At 31.6% G+C, this 16,420-nt stretch overlaps 2 protein-coding genes across 7 annotated transcripts; one reads left to right on the top strand and one right to left on the bottom strand.

Annotated features, from left to right (window-relative positions):
- Positions 1-1,709: 1,709 nt before the first annotated feature.
- On the top strand, positions 1,710-10,646 carry LOC137822701 (beta-galactosidase 16). The gene is made up of 18 exons (XM_068627648.1): positions 1,710-2,061; positions 4,863-4,958; positions 5,064-5,176; positions 5,347-5,413; positions 5,612-5,704; positions 5,810-5,953; positions 6,337-6,431; positions 6,546-6,651; positions 6,773-6,857; positions 6,938-7,056; positions 7,239-7,400; positions 7,561-7,739; positions 7,876-7,967; positions 8,198-8,307; positions 8,653-8,745; positions 9,049-9,153; positions 9,374-9,519; positions 10,196-10,646. The coding sequence occupies exons 1-18, from the start codon at positions 1,777-1,779 to the stop codon at positions 10,311-10,313; spliced, it is 2,208 nt and encodes a 735-aa protein (XP_068483749.1). The 5' UTR covers positions 1,710-1,776; the 3' UTR covers positions 10,314-10,646.
- On the bottom strand, positions 7,084-13,371 carry OGG1 (8-oxoguanine-DNA glycosylase 1). 6 transcript variants are annotated; one of them, XR_011082966.2, is made up of 5 exons: positions 12,522-13,371; positions 12,228-12,438; positions 11,876-12,028; positions 11,691-11,772; positions 7,084-7,280 (listed from the first exon to the last, which is right to left on the bottom strand). XR_011082966.2 is itself a non-coding variant. In XM_068627649.2 (4 exons), the coding sequence occupies exons 1-4, from the start codon at positions 13,202-13,204 to the stop codon at positions 7,249-7,251; spliced, it is 1,152 nt and encodes a 383-aa protein (XP_068483750.1). In that variant the 5' UTR covers positions 13,205-13,371; the 3' UTR covers positions 7,084-7,248. The 6 variants fall into 6 exon arrangements, 2 of the variants coding, with proteins under 2 accessions (XP_068483750.1, XP_068483751.1); XR_011082963.2 differs by having other exon boundaries at positions 11,876-12,101; XR_011082964.2 differs by lacking the exon at positions 7,084-7,280 and adding an exon at positions 10,820-11,068 and having other exon boundaries at positions 11,876-12,101.
- Between the last annotated feature and the right edge of the window lie 3,049 nt (positions 13,372-16,420).

The raw sequence follows: 16,420 nt of genomic DNA on the forward strand, positions 1-16,420 counted from the left end.
AAAATTTATATGCAATTGTAATATATTTTTTGCTATTTTTAATTGAAATTATACTTTTATGTCCATTATTTAAATATATATATATATATTGATAATTAATGATTTTCTCAAGATATATAGATTCTTCTTTATCAGAAATTGTGTATTTAGAGCATTTGTGGTATGGTTTGATTGGATGTGTACCCTATCTTTTCAATCTCCTCATTACATTTCCAATCACTTTCACTTTCATAATGAGTAGTGGTTTTGGGTTCTGCAATCCATGGATAAAAAGATGTGTCATGATTATAATACATCATTTAATTTTTGGAAAATATTTTTTAAAATTAATCTATTTTAACAAAAAAATATTTTTCATTCTAATTATAATTTAATATAGAATTATCAACATATTATCATCCTTAATTATTCATTACCTTCAAAACCTTAGATCGATCTTCTTTTCTTTACAAAATTCTTCAATTAAATTCAATAAAATAAGGTATTGATTCATTTCATTTCTTAATAACTTTCAAATACCATTTTTTTTCTCCTTTTACACTGAACAAAGTTTTTTTACTAGAGAAAATTTGAAGGGAAAGTAAAGTACAATAGCTAGTAGAAAAGGAAAATAAATATATTAATTTTTACATATTAGTTAGTGAAAAATAACTAGTATTATCGAATAATTAAACATTTTTTTGTTTAAATCTTGTTAATATTAAAGGAAAAAAGACGGAAAAAAAATAGAGTTTAATAATTTTAATTAGATTGATATAACTTTCAAAGTAATTATAAGTTCAATAGGTTCACTAAATATAACTATTTGTTTCTTATTTTAAAAAATTAAAATGTGAAAGAACTTGTTTGATAAATAGGTTTAAAACTAATATATCTTCTTTATTTTTTATTTTTTTAATGATCATTTTTCCTATAAATAATTATTCAAAAATTGATTTATGAAATTACTTTAAAAACACAATCAAAATAGATATAAAATTAAAGAAGAATTCCTTTTATTTATTCTCTGCTTTTCCATTTTTCACAAATCAAACGCAACCATGATAATGGAATATTTCTCCTTTTTCGTTTTTGTCAAATATTTATGATTCAAAGTTCAGAAAACAGAGCAGAAATTTTGATCATTAACGCAAGCCAAAGAAAATAAAGTTGTTATTTTCGTAACGCAACAACAGAGAAACAAAAAAAGATATTCTTGTGGGAATCAAATACTCTTACACTCATCGCAATCGATATCCAATGTTCAAATTATTTTTCCAGAAATTCTTATTAAAAAGGAAAATAAAAAGAAAATTAATATAAACTAAAACTAATTTACGTATTAGTTAAAAATTATATTTTAAAAAAACGAAATAGTTATTTAACCACAATAACTTACAACTTTTTTCTGGAAGCAATCAAGCTACAACTAATAATTTTTTTCATAAATGAATTATGATCAATCACCGTTCTTTCTGTAAATCGGAAAAACACCAAAAATTGAATTTCACTCTAAAAATATATTTAAGTTGTACATAAAAAAGAAGATACTCACATGTAATGCCACGTCCTTTTATTTAAAAAATCGAGAAAATTTGATATTAATCGATTAATGCATTAAAAAGAATTCCGAAATTGGTTTCTTTTACGTTAAACCATACGATGTGGGCCTGTGGGGTAAATTAATTGTATACATTATTTAATTCCTTTTAAATTTGTTTATAATACCATTTCATATTTATATTAACTCCATATATTATACATGAACCACTAACGTAACGATGTCAATATAAATAAATGGCTATCACACACAAACAACATACACTGAGAGTGAAAGAAAGAAGCATAAACGCACACTCTTCATTGCCAAAAGCTAACAAAGTTACAGCAACAGCTGAAGCTGAAATGGTGAAGGTGTGGTGGTGGTGGAGATGGTCTTCTCCCTTCGCTCTCATCTTAGCGGCGTTTATTGGTGGCGTATGTGGTGGCAATGTCACCTACGACGGAAGATCCTTAATCGTTGATGGACAACATAGAATCCTCTTCTCCGGTTCAATTCATTATCCTCGTAGCACTCCTCAGGTACGCAACCTCGCTTTTTGATCTTAAATTTTTGCACAGTTAATAGCTTGATTATTGTGATTTTCTCTTTTTCTGTACTGTAATGTTCATGTGGTGTTTTTATTATGTTTATGGGTTTAGGACAGAGAGATAATGTGAAAAGTGAACCGTTTGGTTTTCGTTGTAGTACTTGTTAGGTAAGAAATATGAACAATGCTCTATCGTTGGAATACTCTCAGCAACTTGGCGTTGATACGGTTTATTCTTGCAACGCTATGGTTGGTTCACGCTATTCTTGTTTTGCACTTCTTCATTGATGTGAAACGTAATAAAAAATAATAAAAATATTGTTGGACCCCTCCAACAACCTACACAAATATACAGAAAATAAATAAATAATATAATGTGGTGGGAAGAAAATAAAATGAGTGATAGAAATATATAATATAGCAACAAGGTCGTAGTTTAAACATCACTCTTCAAAGAAAATATAAAAAAATAAGACTGGCATAAATAATCTGACAATAAGACAAGGTGTTTGTTTCTCTTTGGTGTTATTATAAAAGAAAGCAATCTGCAGGGACTTCTAATTCTATTATATGGACTATATATATAAAGTGTTGGTGCTTTACTAAATAACGTAATTGTTTTTTGTACTGTAATGGCATCTAGTGTTTGTGATGCATGTGTAGCAGTGTGATGAAGGTTTGAGTTCACATGGAGACCATTGACTCATGGTTCTCACTCTCTTTCCTTTTTGTTTAAACTGTTTACAGCTGACTATTTTCATGTTGGGAATTATACTATTTTTTAAGGGAACTTCCATCTTTTACTCCTATTTTTCTTCATCCATATAGCTTTGACTGGATCTCCTTAATTTATTTTTTAATCACTGATCGGATCTCATTGGAGTCAAAAGAGCATTGGATTCACTTTCTTTTCTCACTAAATCTAGGTGTAGGTGTAATATATGTAACAACCATACTACACCACTGATATCGTATGAATACGGATATGAAAATACATATAATTATTAAAATATAAGAGATTGAAATACAAATACGGATATGAAAATACGTATAACAATGATGGAACACAAATTTATATATTATATAATTATAAATTATATAAATTAACAATAAATATTTATGTGTATTAATTCAAATTCTTTTAGTAAAATTTTTTTTTCCGGACTAGTTTAAAAGATTGGTTCTTTATTTTTATAATTATAATAAAAATTTATAAAATAAATTTGAGTTTTTAAAAAAATTAATGTATTTTTTTTAAAATCGTGTTAAACTCGTATTACAATTATCAGAAATTCAATAAATATTTTTTAAACTGCACACGTCCTACAAGTGCTGGTGTTTGATATGTGTGTCAAGACACGTAATTTAAAAAGAGTGTCTTAGCTTCATATGTTTTACTTAGGTTGCATTTAATAATTGTTTAGTGGATTCACTACTAACAAACTTTCTATTCGGGAGATTAAAGACTAACATGAAATGTAGAGTAATTAATTTGTAGAAAATATACTTGTAAAATATGATGTTTAAAAGCAACTTCATAAATCATTGTTAACTGAAAATCAAGATGTGTTTGTGCAGTATTTTCTCAAACCTAATTAACGAAATAAATATTCCAAAAATTATCTGATGGGATTTGATTAATTATATTGGATATACAGTGTCTATATGTTGAGATAATGATATATCATTTTTTAATGTTAAATAATTCACATACTTGTGTCCAAAAGAAAATTCACATAGCGATTATGCTTAATAGATAATAGGAGGTTCAAAACATAGGTAAACCAAGTTACTAGTGAACAGTGTTAGATATGCAATTTAAAAAAAAAAAATGTGTTCTGTATAAACAATTTAAGATTTCAAGTTTTTAAAATTATTGGTTCGTAGCTTAATGTTGGAACTTTAAAAATAATCCAGGGTTCGGGCATTATTAATTGTCTATTTTTTTCAGAGAAGAAAAAAAAGTTGAATTTAAGTTTATGATAAGGGATCATTTTGTGAATTATTCGTTGCTTTAAACTTTAAAAACCTCTAATGTGGGAAAACGTATTATATAGAGATATATCTAAAAAAAATACATGCTTCAATTTTTTGAGAATGTTAATTCGTGACACCTAATTTGTTGTAGCAAACTTTTATGTATATTTTCAAGTTCTCTTATTGGGTCCAATATTAATGGCAACAAAATTACTATTATAATAATAAAAATAAGAATAAGAAGAACACTGTAGAATCTCTTTATATTTTTACATTTTATTATATGTGGTAAAATAAGTATTCATAAAATCACATAATTAGCACATGATATTGTTCTAACATGTTCATTAATTTTCACGTGAAAAAATAATGTTCATAGTTGGGATGTAAACCTTGTTGTCAATTTTAGTAGGTTAGGTTTTCTTGGGGGGTTTGCAATAATTGAATGCAGGTTGAATTAAACTATCAAAAAGAGTTAAGGATCAAAACGAGCTACAGTGCTAACACAAATTCGTTGAAGGATTAAACAATGGGAATTGAATTCAAAAAATCAATTATAAATCTAGTAGGCATCGTAAACGACTTCCATTATAACTTTTTTTATGAACGGAAGAAATTTGTCTACGTTTGAATAAAAAAATACTATATTAATATTAATGCAGACGGAAGATCACACAATAATCTAGTCAAATTTCAATGAAACGAGGGCAGAAATTAATGTTGGTATAGAAAAGTTGTGTGTTGGACTAATGGAATGGGAAACTAAGAACAAGAAAAAAATAAGCATCTCTAAATTGTGTCTTGTGATTTGAACAGATGTGGCCTAATTTAATTGCGAAAGCTAAGGAAGGTGGATTAGATGTCATACAAACTTACGTGTTTTGGAACCTTCACGAACCTCAACAAGGCCAGGTGAACAAACTCAAACTCGTCTATATTATTCTTCTGTTTATTTTTTTCTCAAAGCTCATTAATCACGAGAAGAATGATGTTCTTGATCTTTTACTTGGCTTGTAGTATAACTTTAGAGGGAGGCATAATATAGTGAGATTCATTAAGGAAATTCAAGCGCAAGGCTTATATGTAACCCTCCGAATTGGACCATACATTGAGAGTGAATGCACATATGGGTAAGTTCCCTATTAAGCTAACAAATTTCCAGCACAAAGGAGTTTGTATCATGGTATGAATTAAACATATTTTGTTCTCAATGAAGTTGCTTTGGGAAATTCGATGATACGAAATAATATGATAATGATTCCGTAGTAGAAGAAACTGAGTGGCGGTTTTGTTGGTGCAGGGGTCTACCAATATGGTTACATGATATTCCGGGTATCGTATTCAGATCTGACAATGAGCAATTCAAGGTATCCAACTCTAGTTTCTGAATGTGATCATCACTGTAATTTGAACTACACAGACGTAGTACTTCATCTGTCTCTTTGTTACTTTATCCAAAATATTATTTAGTATTTGGGTCATGTCTCCTTAGACATTAACACAATTTACTATTTACTATACTTTTCACTCGAATCTGGTATTAACAGACCGTTCATTAATGGCAGTTTCACATGCAAAGGTTCGCTGCCAAAATAGTCAACGTTATGAAATCAGCCAATCTTTATGCTTCACAAGGAGGACCTATAATACTATCACAGGTTTGTTTAAACTTCAAAGCGACGACACTTGACAATTATGTACCACTCGGACTTTTTGTTTTATTTCTATTTTTTGTATTTATAAAGGGTTTATGGTGAATGTAGATTGAGAACGAATATGGGAACGTTGAAGGGGCGTTTCACGAGAAAGGACTATCTTATATTCGTTGGGCTGCCCAAATGGCTGTGGGGCTCCAAACTGGTGTGCCTTGGGTGATGTGCAAGCAAGATAATGCTCCTGATCCCGTGGTTAGTGTCTACTACTTATTTTACCTTCCGTGGATTCTTAAATTCAGTGTTCAATTAAACAAGAATTGAAGAATTTGGAACTAAACACTTCATACAAGCTCATGAGTAATAAATATTACTTAGGTCAGAGAAAAGGACAACGATTATACCTATCATTGGATCATTATCTAATAATACTGCAGAGGGATGTGAATGTTTGCTCAAAAATGGATTGTTGAATCGGAAAAAAAAAGCGAGAACTGTCAATCAAAATGCACTCAAGAAATGTATTACTAATTACTAACTCTTATTACTTCTTATCAAGTCCAGCCTTCGATTCACAACACGTAATTAGTTATATTATGGTTTTATAACATCGATTAATGAAGTCAAGTAATCTACAGATCAACACATGCAATGGCATGCAGTGTGGGACAACTTTTAAGGGGCCTAACTCACCTAACAAGCCTTCACTCTGGACAGAGAACTGGACAAGCTTGTAAGTTCTTGTGAATTTCTGCATCACAGTTTACAAACTGTTTTTTCTTAGAAAGTACTACTTTGAAAGCGTTTGAGAAGTCTAACTCCAATCATTCCACACTAAAATTTAAAGTTACCAAGTCTTTGGTGGAGTACCGTATGTAAGATCGGCTGAAGACATTGCATATAATGTTGCTCTGTTCATTGCAAAGAGAGGAAGCTATGTCAATTACTACATGGTATCATTACTGCTAGCACCTTGTTGTAACGGTTTCTCTTTTCTTTATCCCCAGCATGTAAGCAGGCATGCCATTATTTTGTCTTTTAAGTCGCGTGATGGATTATTTGGATTTGATGCAGTACCATGGAGGAACCAATTTCGACAAGATAGCCTCTGCTTTCGTAATGACAGCCTATTATGACGAAGCTCCACTGGATGAATATGGTATGTTTCTTTCCTTTCTCCATTTAGGTAAAATTATAGATATTGAATCACTGCGTGATTGACTACCCTAAGTTAAGCAGGTTTGGTTAGGCAACCAAAATGGGGCCATCTTAAGGAGCTGCATGCAGCAATCAAGTCAAGTTCAAAATCTCTACTTTATGGTACTCAAACTAGCTTCAGCTTGGGCTCACGACAGAACGTAAGAAAACTAAACAAAACGATTGGGTTAATTTACTAAATTGTTACCTTCTTAACCAGAATTAAAAAAGGGAACCGAGCATGAGGTGAATAACAATTCTAGTATTTGAGTCACAATTTATAAAGTACTCTCCAAAAGACGGATCTTTCAAACAAAATCAATCATTTTCCATCATTCTTCAGGCTTATGTTTTCAAAAGTAGCTCAACGGAATGTGCTGCCTTCCTGGAAAACAATGCAGATCGAAGTGTCACAATTCAATTTCAAAACACTCCATACCAATTACCCCCCAAATCAATCAGTATTCTACCAGACTGCAAGAATGTAGCCTTTAACACTGCCAAGGTAAAAATCAAACGCTCAATATATAGTGTCATTTATTTAAAAGACAAGACATGTGCTGGATAGTTTCCTTGTGCTTTGTTTACTACGTAATCTTTATATTAAATTAAAGACAAACATCTTGATGCTAGTAAAAGGCAATTCATATTTTCTGTCCTTATAGGTACGCACACAAAATGACAGATCAATGAAACCCCATTTACAGTTCAATTCAGCTGAAAAATGGAAAGTGTACAAAGAAGCCATCCCAAGCTTTGACGATACTTCATTAAGAGCAAATGCACTATTGGATCAAATCAGCACAGCAAAAGATACATCTGACTATATGTGGTACACATTCAGGTAAAATAGCAACATACGAACTTGATGCCAGCTACATTTTTTTTTATTTTTTTTTTGATGCCAGCTACATACAGAGATGTATGCTATACAACGTCCATATATATTCCACTAAGCCTCTTGTTGACATCTCGTGCAGGTTTAATGACAATTCTCCTAATGCTCAATCCATTCTAACAGCACACAGCCAAGGACATGTTTTGCATACCTTCATCAATGGAAATTTAGTAGGTAAACCTCAACCTGACGATCCCATTTTTTTAGATAGAAGGAAAGCATCTTTGTTCGCGATAGAACTAACTGATCCGTTTGGCTACAGACTTGGTTATTGCATAAATATTACTTTAGGTTATAACGCACATTTTTCTTTTATCTTGAATACGTTGTACATCACTTACTTTATCTTTCATTCTACAATTTGAGTTGCTAACATTGGGGTCTCTACATGCTTCTAACTCTAGGTTCTGCTCACGGAAGTCACAAAAATGCATCTTTTGTCATGGAAAATAAACTCAATCTTATACAAGGGGTGAACAATATTTCTTTCCTCAGTGCAACAGTTGGATTGCCGGTAATTGTCTTAATTGTTAAGACTTCTTTTTATATTCAGGATCAATTAAATGAAGAATAAATTAAAAAACTAATCTTCGCAGTATTTGTAAATTCCAAAGATGACGTACCCGCCATCCGGTGCTATTTCATCTCACATGTTTCTTTTCTTCTACCAAGATTTAAGATCACGGTAGACTAAGAACTCATAGTGAAGCATCCTTTACTATTGAACAAATATCTGGCAGGCATGCGCTTGCAGATACAGACACAGTTTGCTTAAAATCATACAAATAACTATTTGACAATATGGTAGCCAGAGAAAGATTATTGATTACATGAAATATATGTTTATTTCTACTTGAAGAACTCAGGAGCATATCTAGAGCACAAAGTTGCCGGTTTAAGTGGAGTGAAAGTTCAAGGCCGAGATTTCACTAATCAAGCATGGGGATATCAGGTGATTATATCTAAACAGTGAGACACCCACTTAGAGTCTCTAATCAATGAAACTTCAATTGTCTTCATGCTTCATCAGTTGTAAATTATCTTGACATACTATTCACAAAGTAGTTGAATAGTATAAATCGTTTTGCCTATATCATTTACTAAACAGATTTCTGTTCTATCGCATATACTCATTATCAGCTTCTTAAAATTTCAAATTATAAGAAATAGGTGTGCTTGAACCCTCCGCTTTGATTGCTAATCATTAAACTAAATATTGCACATTGCGTGCTGATCTTGCATTTGTTGCATTAAGGTTGGGCTGTTGGGAGAAAAATTGCAAATCTACACAGGTAGTGGATCAAGTAAAGTTCACTGGGAAAGCTTTCAAAGCTCAACGAAGCCACTCACATGGTATAAGGTATATCATCAATAAACAATAATCAATGATCATTCTAAATTTGTCATTTCTTTTTTTTCCTCAACCAAGAATGGATATTGAGTACAGGCCAACTAAACATGTTAAAAGCCCTTATTTACGGATTGAAAACTGCTCTCCATTTACATCACAACTGCTTACCATTTATCTACAATATTGTTTTAACAGTTTACCAATATTTTATTTCCATGATTATTGACAGACCACATTTGATGCACCAGAGGGCAACGATCCACTAGCGCTTAACCTTGGTTCCATGGGAAAGGGTTATGCTTGGGTTAATGGCCAAGGTATAGGTCGATATTGGGTATCTTTCCACACACCAAAGGGAACAGCTTCGCAAAAATGGTATAATCCTATGCCATAATTTTTTTAAACATTCTTATTTCCCTAAATAATGTCACAAAACACGTCGGGCGCTGATTTTAAGGAAGTCCCTCCCCCGATGATTATAATACATAGTTATGTAATTATTTTTTAACAAGAGTAAAAATATGCAGAACATTTTTATAAACCATGGAAATTGATTTTGTAACCTAATTCAATCCCACAAACCGACATGTAAAAATTGAGGATGGTCCAAGCTTTATTCTATCATTGATAGAGGAGAAAGTAAACCATCACTAGAGATTGAAATTAAGGTAACCTTCAAAAGAGACAGCAACTAAGGCGGGCTCCTAGTGACCACAATTAAGACAGTTTTCCAAAACAATAACTTCTTCAAATAAATAAATAAACTGCACACTTTTTATATAATGGACAACCATTATACATAAATAAAATATTATAACTTCAATTGTGTAGCCACTTTCAAAATGGGTAACCCTAATGGTCATTTAGAGTATATAAATTTTCAAACAAATGCAACATATATCTATAAGTGCCCTGTGTTTGGAAAATTAATATTCTATTTATTCACACTTCGAAATTCTGATTTTACACTGCTTATATACCTAATGATATAATTAGTCTCCTACCAGCATGTCAAGCATTTACTCACTTACAATTTAACATTTTTATTCAGGTATCACATACCCCGATCCCTCCTTAAATCTACTGGGAACCTACTAGTTCTACTAGAAGAAGAAACTGGGAACCCACTTGCAATCACTCTAGACTTAGTTTACATCACATCACAGTAGAAGATACACATTATGTGTAAACAGGAATGATCTATCTTCTTACATGGATGCAGAGAGCCCAGGTGTACAGAAAAAGGAAATATATACGTTAGCATGGCCCTGTATCTCTCTTTCTCCCCCCCCATATGCATAGACATCTCCAAAATATAAGAAAGGGGGGGTTTAGAGAAACAAATTGTCATTAATTGCTAGGACTTTTTAATATGTTCATTGATTGTCCTTGTCAGCAAAAAATCATTCTCTACGGAGATGATACTTGCCATCATTAAACTGCTAATACAAATTACACAATATAAACAAGAACAATCAAATAGAACTTGAGGTTTTACATAACTTTTAGGCGTTCTAAAATTATCATTTGCTTATGTTATAAAGCTTTTTTCAAACAAACAAAAAAACAGACTTTTATAAGTTTCATGGGTTTGAATGACTATCTATCTCCTTTGTGCTTTCAAATTTAAATCTACACTGCCTACGTACCTAACAATTTAATTAGTCTACAACGTGCATGTCAACTAAACATATTTATTCAGGCATAACATACCCCAAAAGCATGCAGCAATCAAGAACTCAACAAATCATATTATCTTTCAATACCAATCTAAGTTGTTGGGGTTACACAAGACTCCTATAGTATATGTAGTATTACATCATCAGGGAAATATAATCAAATAGAAGTGTGCACAGTGACAGAGAAAGTTTATTTATCCAGGATTTCAATTATGACAGAGGAAGCACCATTCTCAACACTACAACTGAAAGGAGCGCAAATTATGAGTCAAAGGAAAGAAGTAACACAAAGTTATAGTATACATATAAAGAAACTTGCAAGAAGAACTAAGAAAACCACATAAGTTTAAATACGGATGTCTGTGTGAATATCACCCTTTTCAAAGTACCTACTTACTACCGTAGCTCTTGAAGAATAACAAAATAAGAAACAGTTTGATGCAATTTAATACCGTGCATGCAAAGAGTAAAAACATCAAGGAATGCGTTAGAAACTAAATTCTATATAACCATGTCCCTAGAGGAAATGCTTATGTACACATCAACATTCATTAAACAAAAGAACATGTGCAAACAGATGTGTTTCATTACAAATACAAGAATCAAATGAGTGAAAGGGAGGTAAAAAGTAAATAATCAATTATAGTAATTATTTACAGGGAAAGTAAAATTCCAAGTCCAATAACAAGGGGAAAGATAAATCTTTGGTGTTTGTTCTATTCTAGTGAAGAAGAAAGACGTGAGCTACCGGTTTACAACAGATCAATAAAATCTAATAAAATGCAAAGAACAAAAATTATAGCCAGACGAAAGAGCAGTCAACAGTATGTATAATAGAATAACCAGTATGGTATCCCCATATTCTACCTAATGAATTCTTGACAGCAGCATGTCACACTAAGTCTCGTACATTTATGTCCTGAGAATCACACCATTTGTAGATCTCACTCTAGTTGAAAAAACAAAAGGTAGTAAATATTTGCCAGAAAGTTGAACGTATAATGTGCAAATTTAAAAGGTGAAGAACAAAAGATTAAACTTGTTTATCTTACCAATTTCTTGGCCATCTTCTATCTTTGCAGGATTTCGTTGTCTGATAGTCCACAAATGTGAAGGTATGATGGCCTTCTGTGAAGGTAATTCAGCTATGAACAATAGAGTCTGCGCCCACCCAGCATATTTACCATACTTGGTAACAAATGCCTCTGCAACACGAATACAGAGCTTTGGTGTCAACTGGGAACCTGCAAGCTCAGGTAAGAGATACTTGGTGGCAATCTTACCCAAGTGTAAAAGAGAAACATCCAAATAAACACTCGATGCTAAACTCTATGAATCACAACATTCTACAAAAGATGCAATAGTCAAACAGTAACCATAAATAACATCTTAGTGTAAGCTTACCCGCCAGACGTGAGTGTCAACAGGAACGGCATGGTGCTGATCAAGCGAGAAGAGAGCAATGCAAGCAGCCACTTTAGGACCCACACCAGGTAACGTAGAAAGTGCGGATATAACATCTGGAAGATCCAACTTACGAAGAGAACGAAGCCACTCTTCCCCTCCACCAGGTTTTGATCGCAAAGCATTAACCGTACCAATTATATATTTAGCCCTAGCAACAGATAAATCACAGTCACAAACACATTTGCAATTGAATGCATGCATAAGAGTAGTTAGGGTTAGTAACTGATGAACCTGTAACCGAAACCCGCGTCTCTGAGTTGTTGCTCTGAGACGGAGGAAAGTTGTTCCAGGGAAGGGAAAACGTGGAACTGAAATCCTCCAACGTCTCCCGCGTGTATTCCCAGAGACGAAACGTGGTCAACCATCTTCGTGATTCGTGCAATGTTGTTATTGGAAGAGCATAGAAACTGAATCAAACACTCGAAAGGGTCTTGCCGGAGCACCCTCGCACCGCTCAAATGGAGCGCTAGCGCCGCGAACCTCGCATCGGAAGCGGAAAACGCCTTCCATAAGTCGGCGAGAGAAACGGCGGCGTTAAGGAAATCTAGCAAGGCGGTTTTGGCTTTTTCGGGGTTAGAGTGGGAGTGGAGGCAGTAGGAAACGTCGCCATTTTGGAGGTGTTTGAGGGTTATGAGGTGGGGCCCAACGAGGCCGGTGTATTGTAGAGGGGCGGTGTTTTTCCAGCGGAAGGTTTGGCCCGTGGGGAAGGTGAGTGGCAGAGAGAGTTCGGCCTGGGTCAAGTTGAGAGGGGCCCAGGCCCGGGCTTTAGCGGTGTTGAGGGAGTGGCGGGCCTGGGTTTGGGGAGTTGGGGGCGTTGAGGGAGGGACTGGGACCTGTTTTGGGGATCTTTTTCTCTTCTTGGTGGTCATGGCCGGGAGAGAGACCTTGATGGGTCGCAAATGCAACGGCTTCATCTGCCTATCTCGGGTTACGACAGACAACGTACCGGTAAAACAAGGACGTGTCCACTCGGGTCGGGTCGGATGATACTGACTCGTTACTATTGAAGTTTGAATTAAAGAGATTTTAAAATCCCCACTCAAATTAGCCTGGTTAACGTATATAAATCTTTACTCGGTATAAATATCATTGTTCTCATATTTTTTTACTAAATTAGTGCATTTTTTTTAATATTACTAAAATAGATTAAAAAAAATTATATACATGAATAAGTCGTGTTCGATCACGTTATTTTATTTATTATTTTATCTCAATTATGATGATTTTGTTTAAGTTTCTAATAAAATTGTTTTTATCAACATATAGAAGAATTCAAGTGTTTAAATTTAATGATTTTAGTTAGGTGATAATGGTTATTTGTATATTACATTGAAGTCTTGCAGAATCTATCCAACCTCAGTTATTTTTACATTGAAGTTGTGCATAGTTCACATAACTTTCCTCTTCTATACTTTTCTTTTTATGTTGTATTAATTTTTTTTTTTGTTAATTGTTTATTTGAAGACATGTTCATATATTCATTTTTATTTTTCTATACAATAATTTCAATTATTTTTTTTAAGTAGAATTTGATATGGTAACAATTAGTTGATAATGAGGAAAAACTAGTTGGAAGAAAAAAAAATCCAACCTACTTCAATCACCTTTTCTTTTACTATATTTATTATTGAAATTGTCAAAAGAAAATGCTTTTTTAAAAAAAAAAAAAAGAATTTTTAATATGAGAGGTGAATGATACATAATATAGTATTGTAAAGTTAAAAAAAAAACTAGGACCTAACTTTAGTTAATAATTTGACCACACTTTCATGATTTTGGAGTATTTTGTCATGAGTATAGCTCAAAGGCAATAAGTTTTCTCTTATAACCACATCTACTTTTTAGATTGCCTTAAACTAGTAGAATATGCAACATTTATTTGTCAACATTTAGACAACCATTTTCATTTATTTACCAAACATATGAGTTTGACAATGTAGACAATTAGCGTTTTTACAAATTATATATTTTATTTCATAATTACTCGCATAATTGAGCATTGTGTGGTAGTTATTAAAAACAATTTAAGTTTTAATTAGTTGATTTGATAATGAATCACGATATGAAGAGGTAATATTTACAAAATAGTATAAGAAAAAAATTGGTAAATATATAATAAAGTTTAAGAATTTTGGACTTCAAGTATTGGTTTCTAAAATGGCTAACTAAGATAACTTATTTTAGTATTGTGTGTAGTAAATAAAAACTCAAAACACAAACAAAATTAATGTTTTGAAGCGTGGATAATCACTATCCGTAAGTACTTATATGTGGTGTACTATGCAAGCTCTTAAGGATACAATAATTTCTTGAATAATATCGACAAAACTAGCGAATAAACTCTTTTAGAATAAGAACCCAAAACACTGAAAATATTAGAAAGTAAACAAAAATAATAAAGAAGTGAATCGAGGAAATCGTGAAAGAGACGATATTGAAAAGGTGTAAGAAACCCATTTTATAGAGAGAGAGAAGAAAACAACATTCGTTGCTCCTTTTCCCGTTTAAGTGGGACACGAAATACTGTTCTAGCATAGGAGATTCAAAAGTCAAAGTCTTGCTTGCAGAGATCCAATTTCAAGAGAAATCGAGACTTATGGAAAAGAATCTCGCTCCAAGAAGATCGGAATGTATGTAGAAATCGTACTTACTATATTCACATTCATTATTCACATTCATGGCTCAACTTTTGTTATAAAACTAATATCTTTTACCTCTTTCAAATGTACAATATTGTGTCAAATCCTTTACATATTTGACAATATATTTTAAAACAAATAATAAAAAATAAAAATATTATATAACAAATTTTCAAAAATATCTACAAATATTTATAACAAATATCTTCAATTACACGACATTTAGAATTTCAGGAAAGAAAAACAATAACTTGAAGAAAGAGTACGTATAATTACTTTAACTTAAAAGTATAAACCAATTCAATTCTATAATTAAAATTGTAAAGAAAAACATAATTTTTTCTTATTATAAAATGCAAAAAAAGGTGAAAACTAAAATAACAATAGTAATATCTTAAGCATCCAACAATAATCTCAATTCTCTAATTTGTGAGTAATTTGTGAGTAATATTGAAGGAAGTTTCCAATCATCTAATTTTCTATAATAGAGGTAAAATAAAATTGATGCATTTATTATGTTGGAGATCACACATCGATTAGAGATGAAAATATTTTATTGTATATAAGTGGGTGCAAACCTCATCTTATAAATTGATTTTATAAAGTTTAATTAAACTTATAATTCACTTTTTAGGTTAAATACAACCTACTATCACATAAAAAAACAAAAATATAAGACTAAACCAAACACATGTGAAAAAAAAACACAAAGAAACATGCATTTCCTAATGCAGCCTATCACAGCCTATCATCGATGCCAACATTCAATTTTTTTTCATTATATTTTACCGGTAATTTTGTGTTAAATAAATATTTTTAAACGCCATGTCAAAACCTCAATCTCCATTAAAATTTGAAAGTTAATTTTGTATGATTTACAGTCATTTTCTAAGAATTTTACAAATATAACCATAAAATGTTTTTGAATAATAACTTTAAATGTGTTTTATTTTTCTTTTTTTTTTAATAAAACCTGTTTCTAAAAATTAATTCAAAAATTTGTTTTCAAAAACAAAAGCTAGGAACCAAAGTCAACTATTTTTGAAAAAAAGAAAAACAAAATTATTATGATATTCAATTACTTTACCCTATATCATGAATGTCAAAAAATAGGTCAAAGTAAACTAACTCACCTTGAATGTAGGGGTTGAAAAATGCGAATCTGTAATTTTCAGGTGAATCAACGAACTTTCATATAACTTTCCTGCTACATATGAAAAAAAAAGACTTACGAAATTAATTAATGATCAAACAAACTACTTCAAATATTTTATTAAATTAGTAGAAACTTGTGTAAAATTTATGAAAAAAGGCAAATGCTTAGCAATCCACTGAAAATATTTTTTAATTAATCAAAGTCATTAATTAAATAAAGTGAACAGTAAATTCAATATAATAAATATTGAAATATTTTATTTTTAGTATGATAAAAAATAAAAAAAATCTTACTAATAAAATAAAGAAATGATTTTATTATTTTGTTTAAACTTC

Source organism: Phaseolus vulgaris, chromosome 9 (genome assembly GCF_051622355.1).
Source record: "Phaseolus vulgaris cultivar YP4 chromosome 9, ASM5162235v1, whole genome shotgun sequence".
Lineage (NCBI taxonomy): Eukaryota > Viridiplantae > Streptophyta > Magnoliopsida > Fabales > Fabaceae > Phaseolus > Phaseolus vulgaris.

Bases quoted from the DNA above. Each gene is read 5' to 3' on its own strand.
- LOC137822701 (XM_068627648.1), top strand. From the start codon at position 1,777: ATGGCTATCACACACAAACAACATACACTGAGAGTGAAAGAAAGAAGC. The intron at 5,954-6,336 runs GTTAGTGTCTAC...AGTAATCTACAG, and splicing joins ATAATGCTCCTGATCCCGTG to ATCAACACATGCAATGGCAT. The intron at 6,652-6,772 runs GTATCATTACTG...GATTTGATGCAG, and splicing joins GCTATGTCAATTACTACATG to TACCATGGAGGAACCAATTT.
- OGG1 (XM_068627649.2), bottom strand. From the start codon at position 13,204: ATGAAGCCGTTGCATTTGCGACCCATCAAGGTCTCTCTCCCGGCCATG. The intron at 12,439-12,521 runs GTTCATCAGTTA...ATCTGTTGCTAG, and splicing joins GACGCGGGTTTCGGTTACAG to GGCTAAATATATAATTGGTA. The intron at 7,281-11,875 runs GTAAGATAAACA...ATTGTTTTCCAG, and splicing joins AGAAGATGGCCAAGAAATTG to GAAGGCAGCACATTCCGTTG.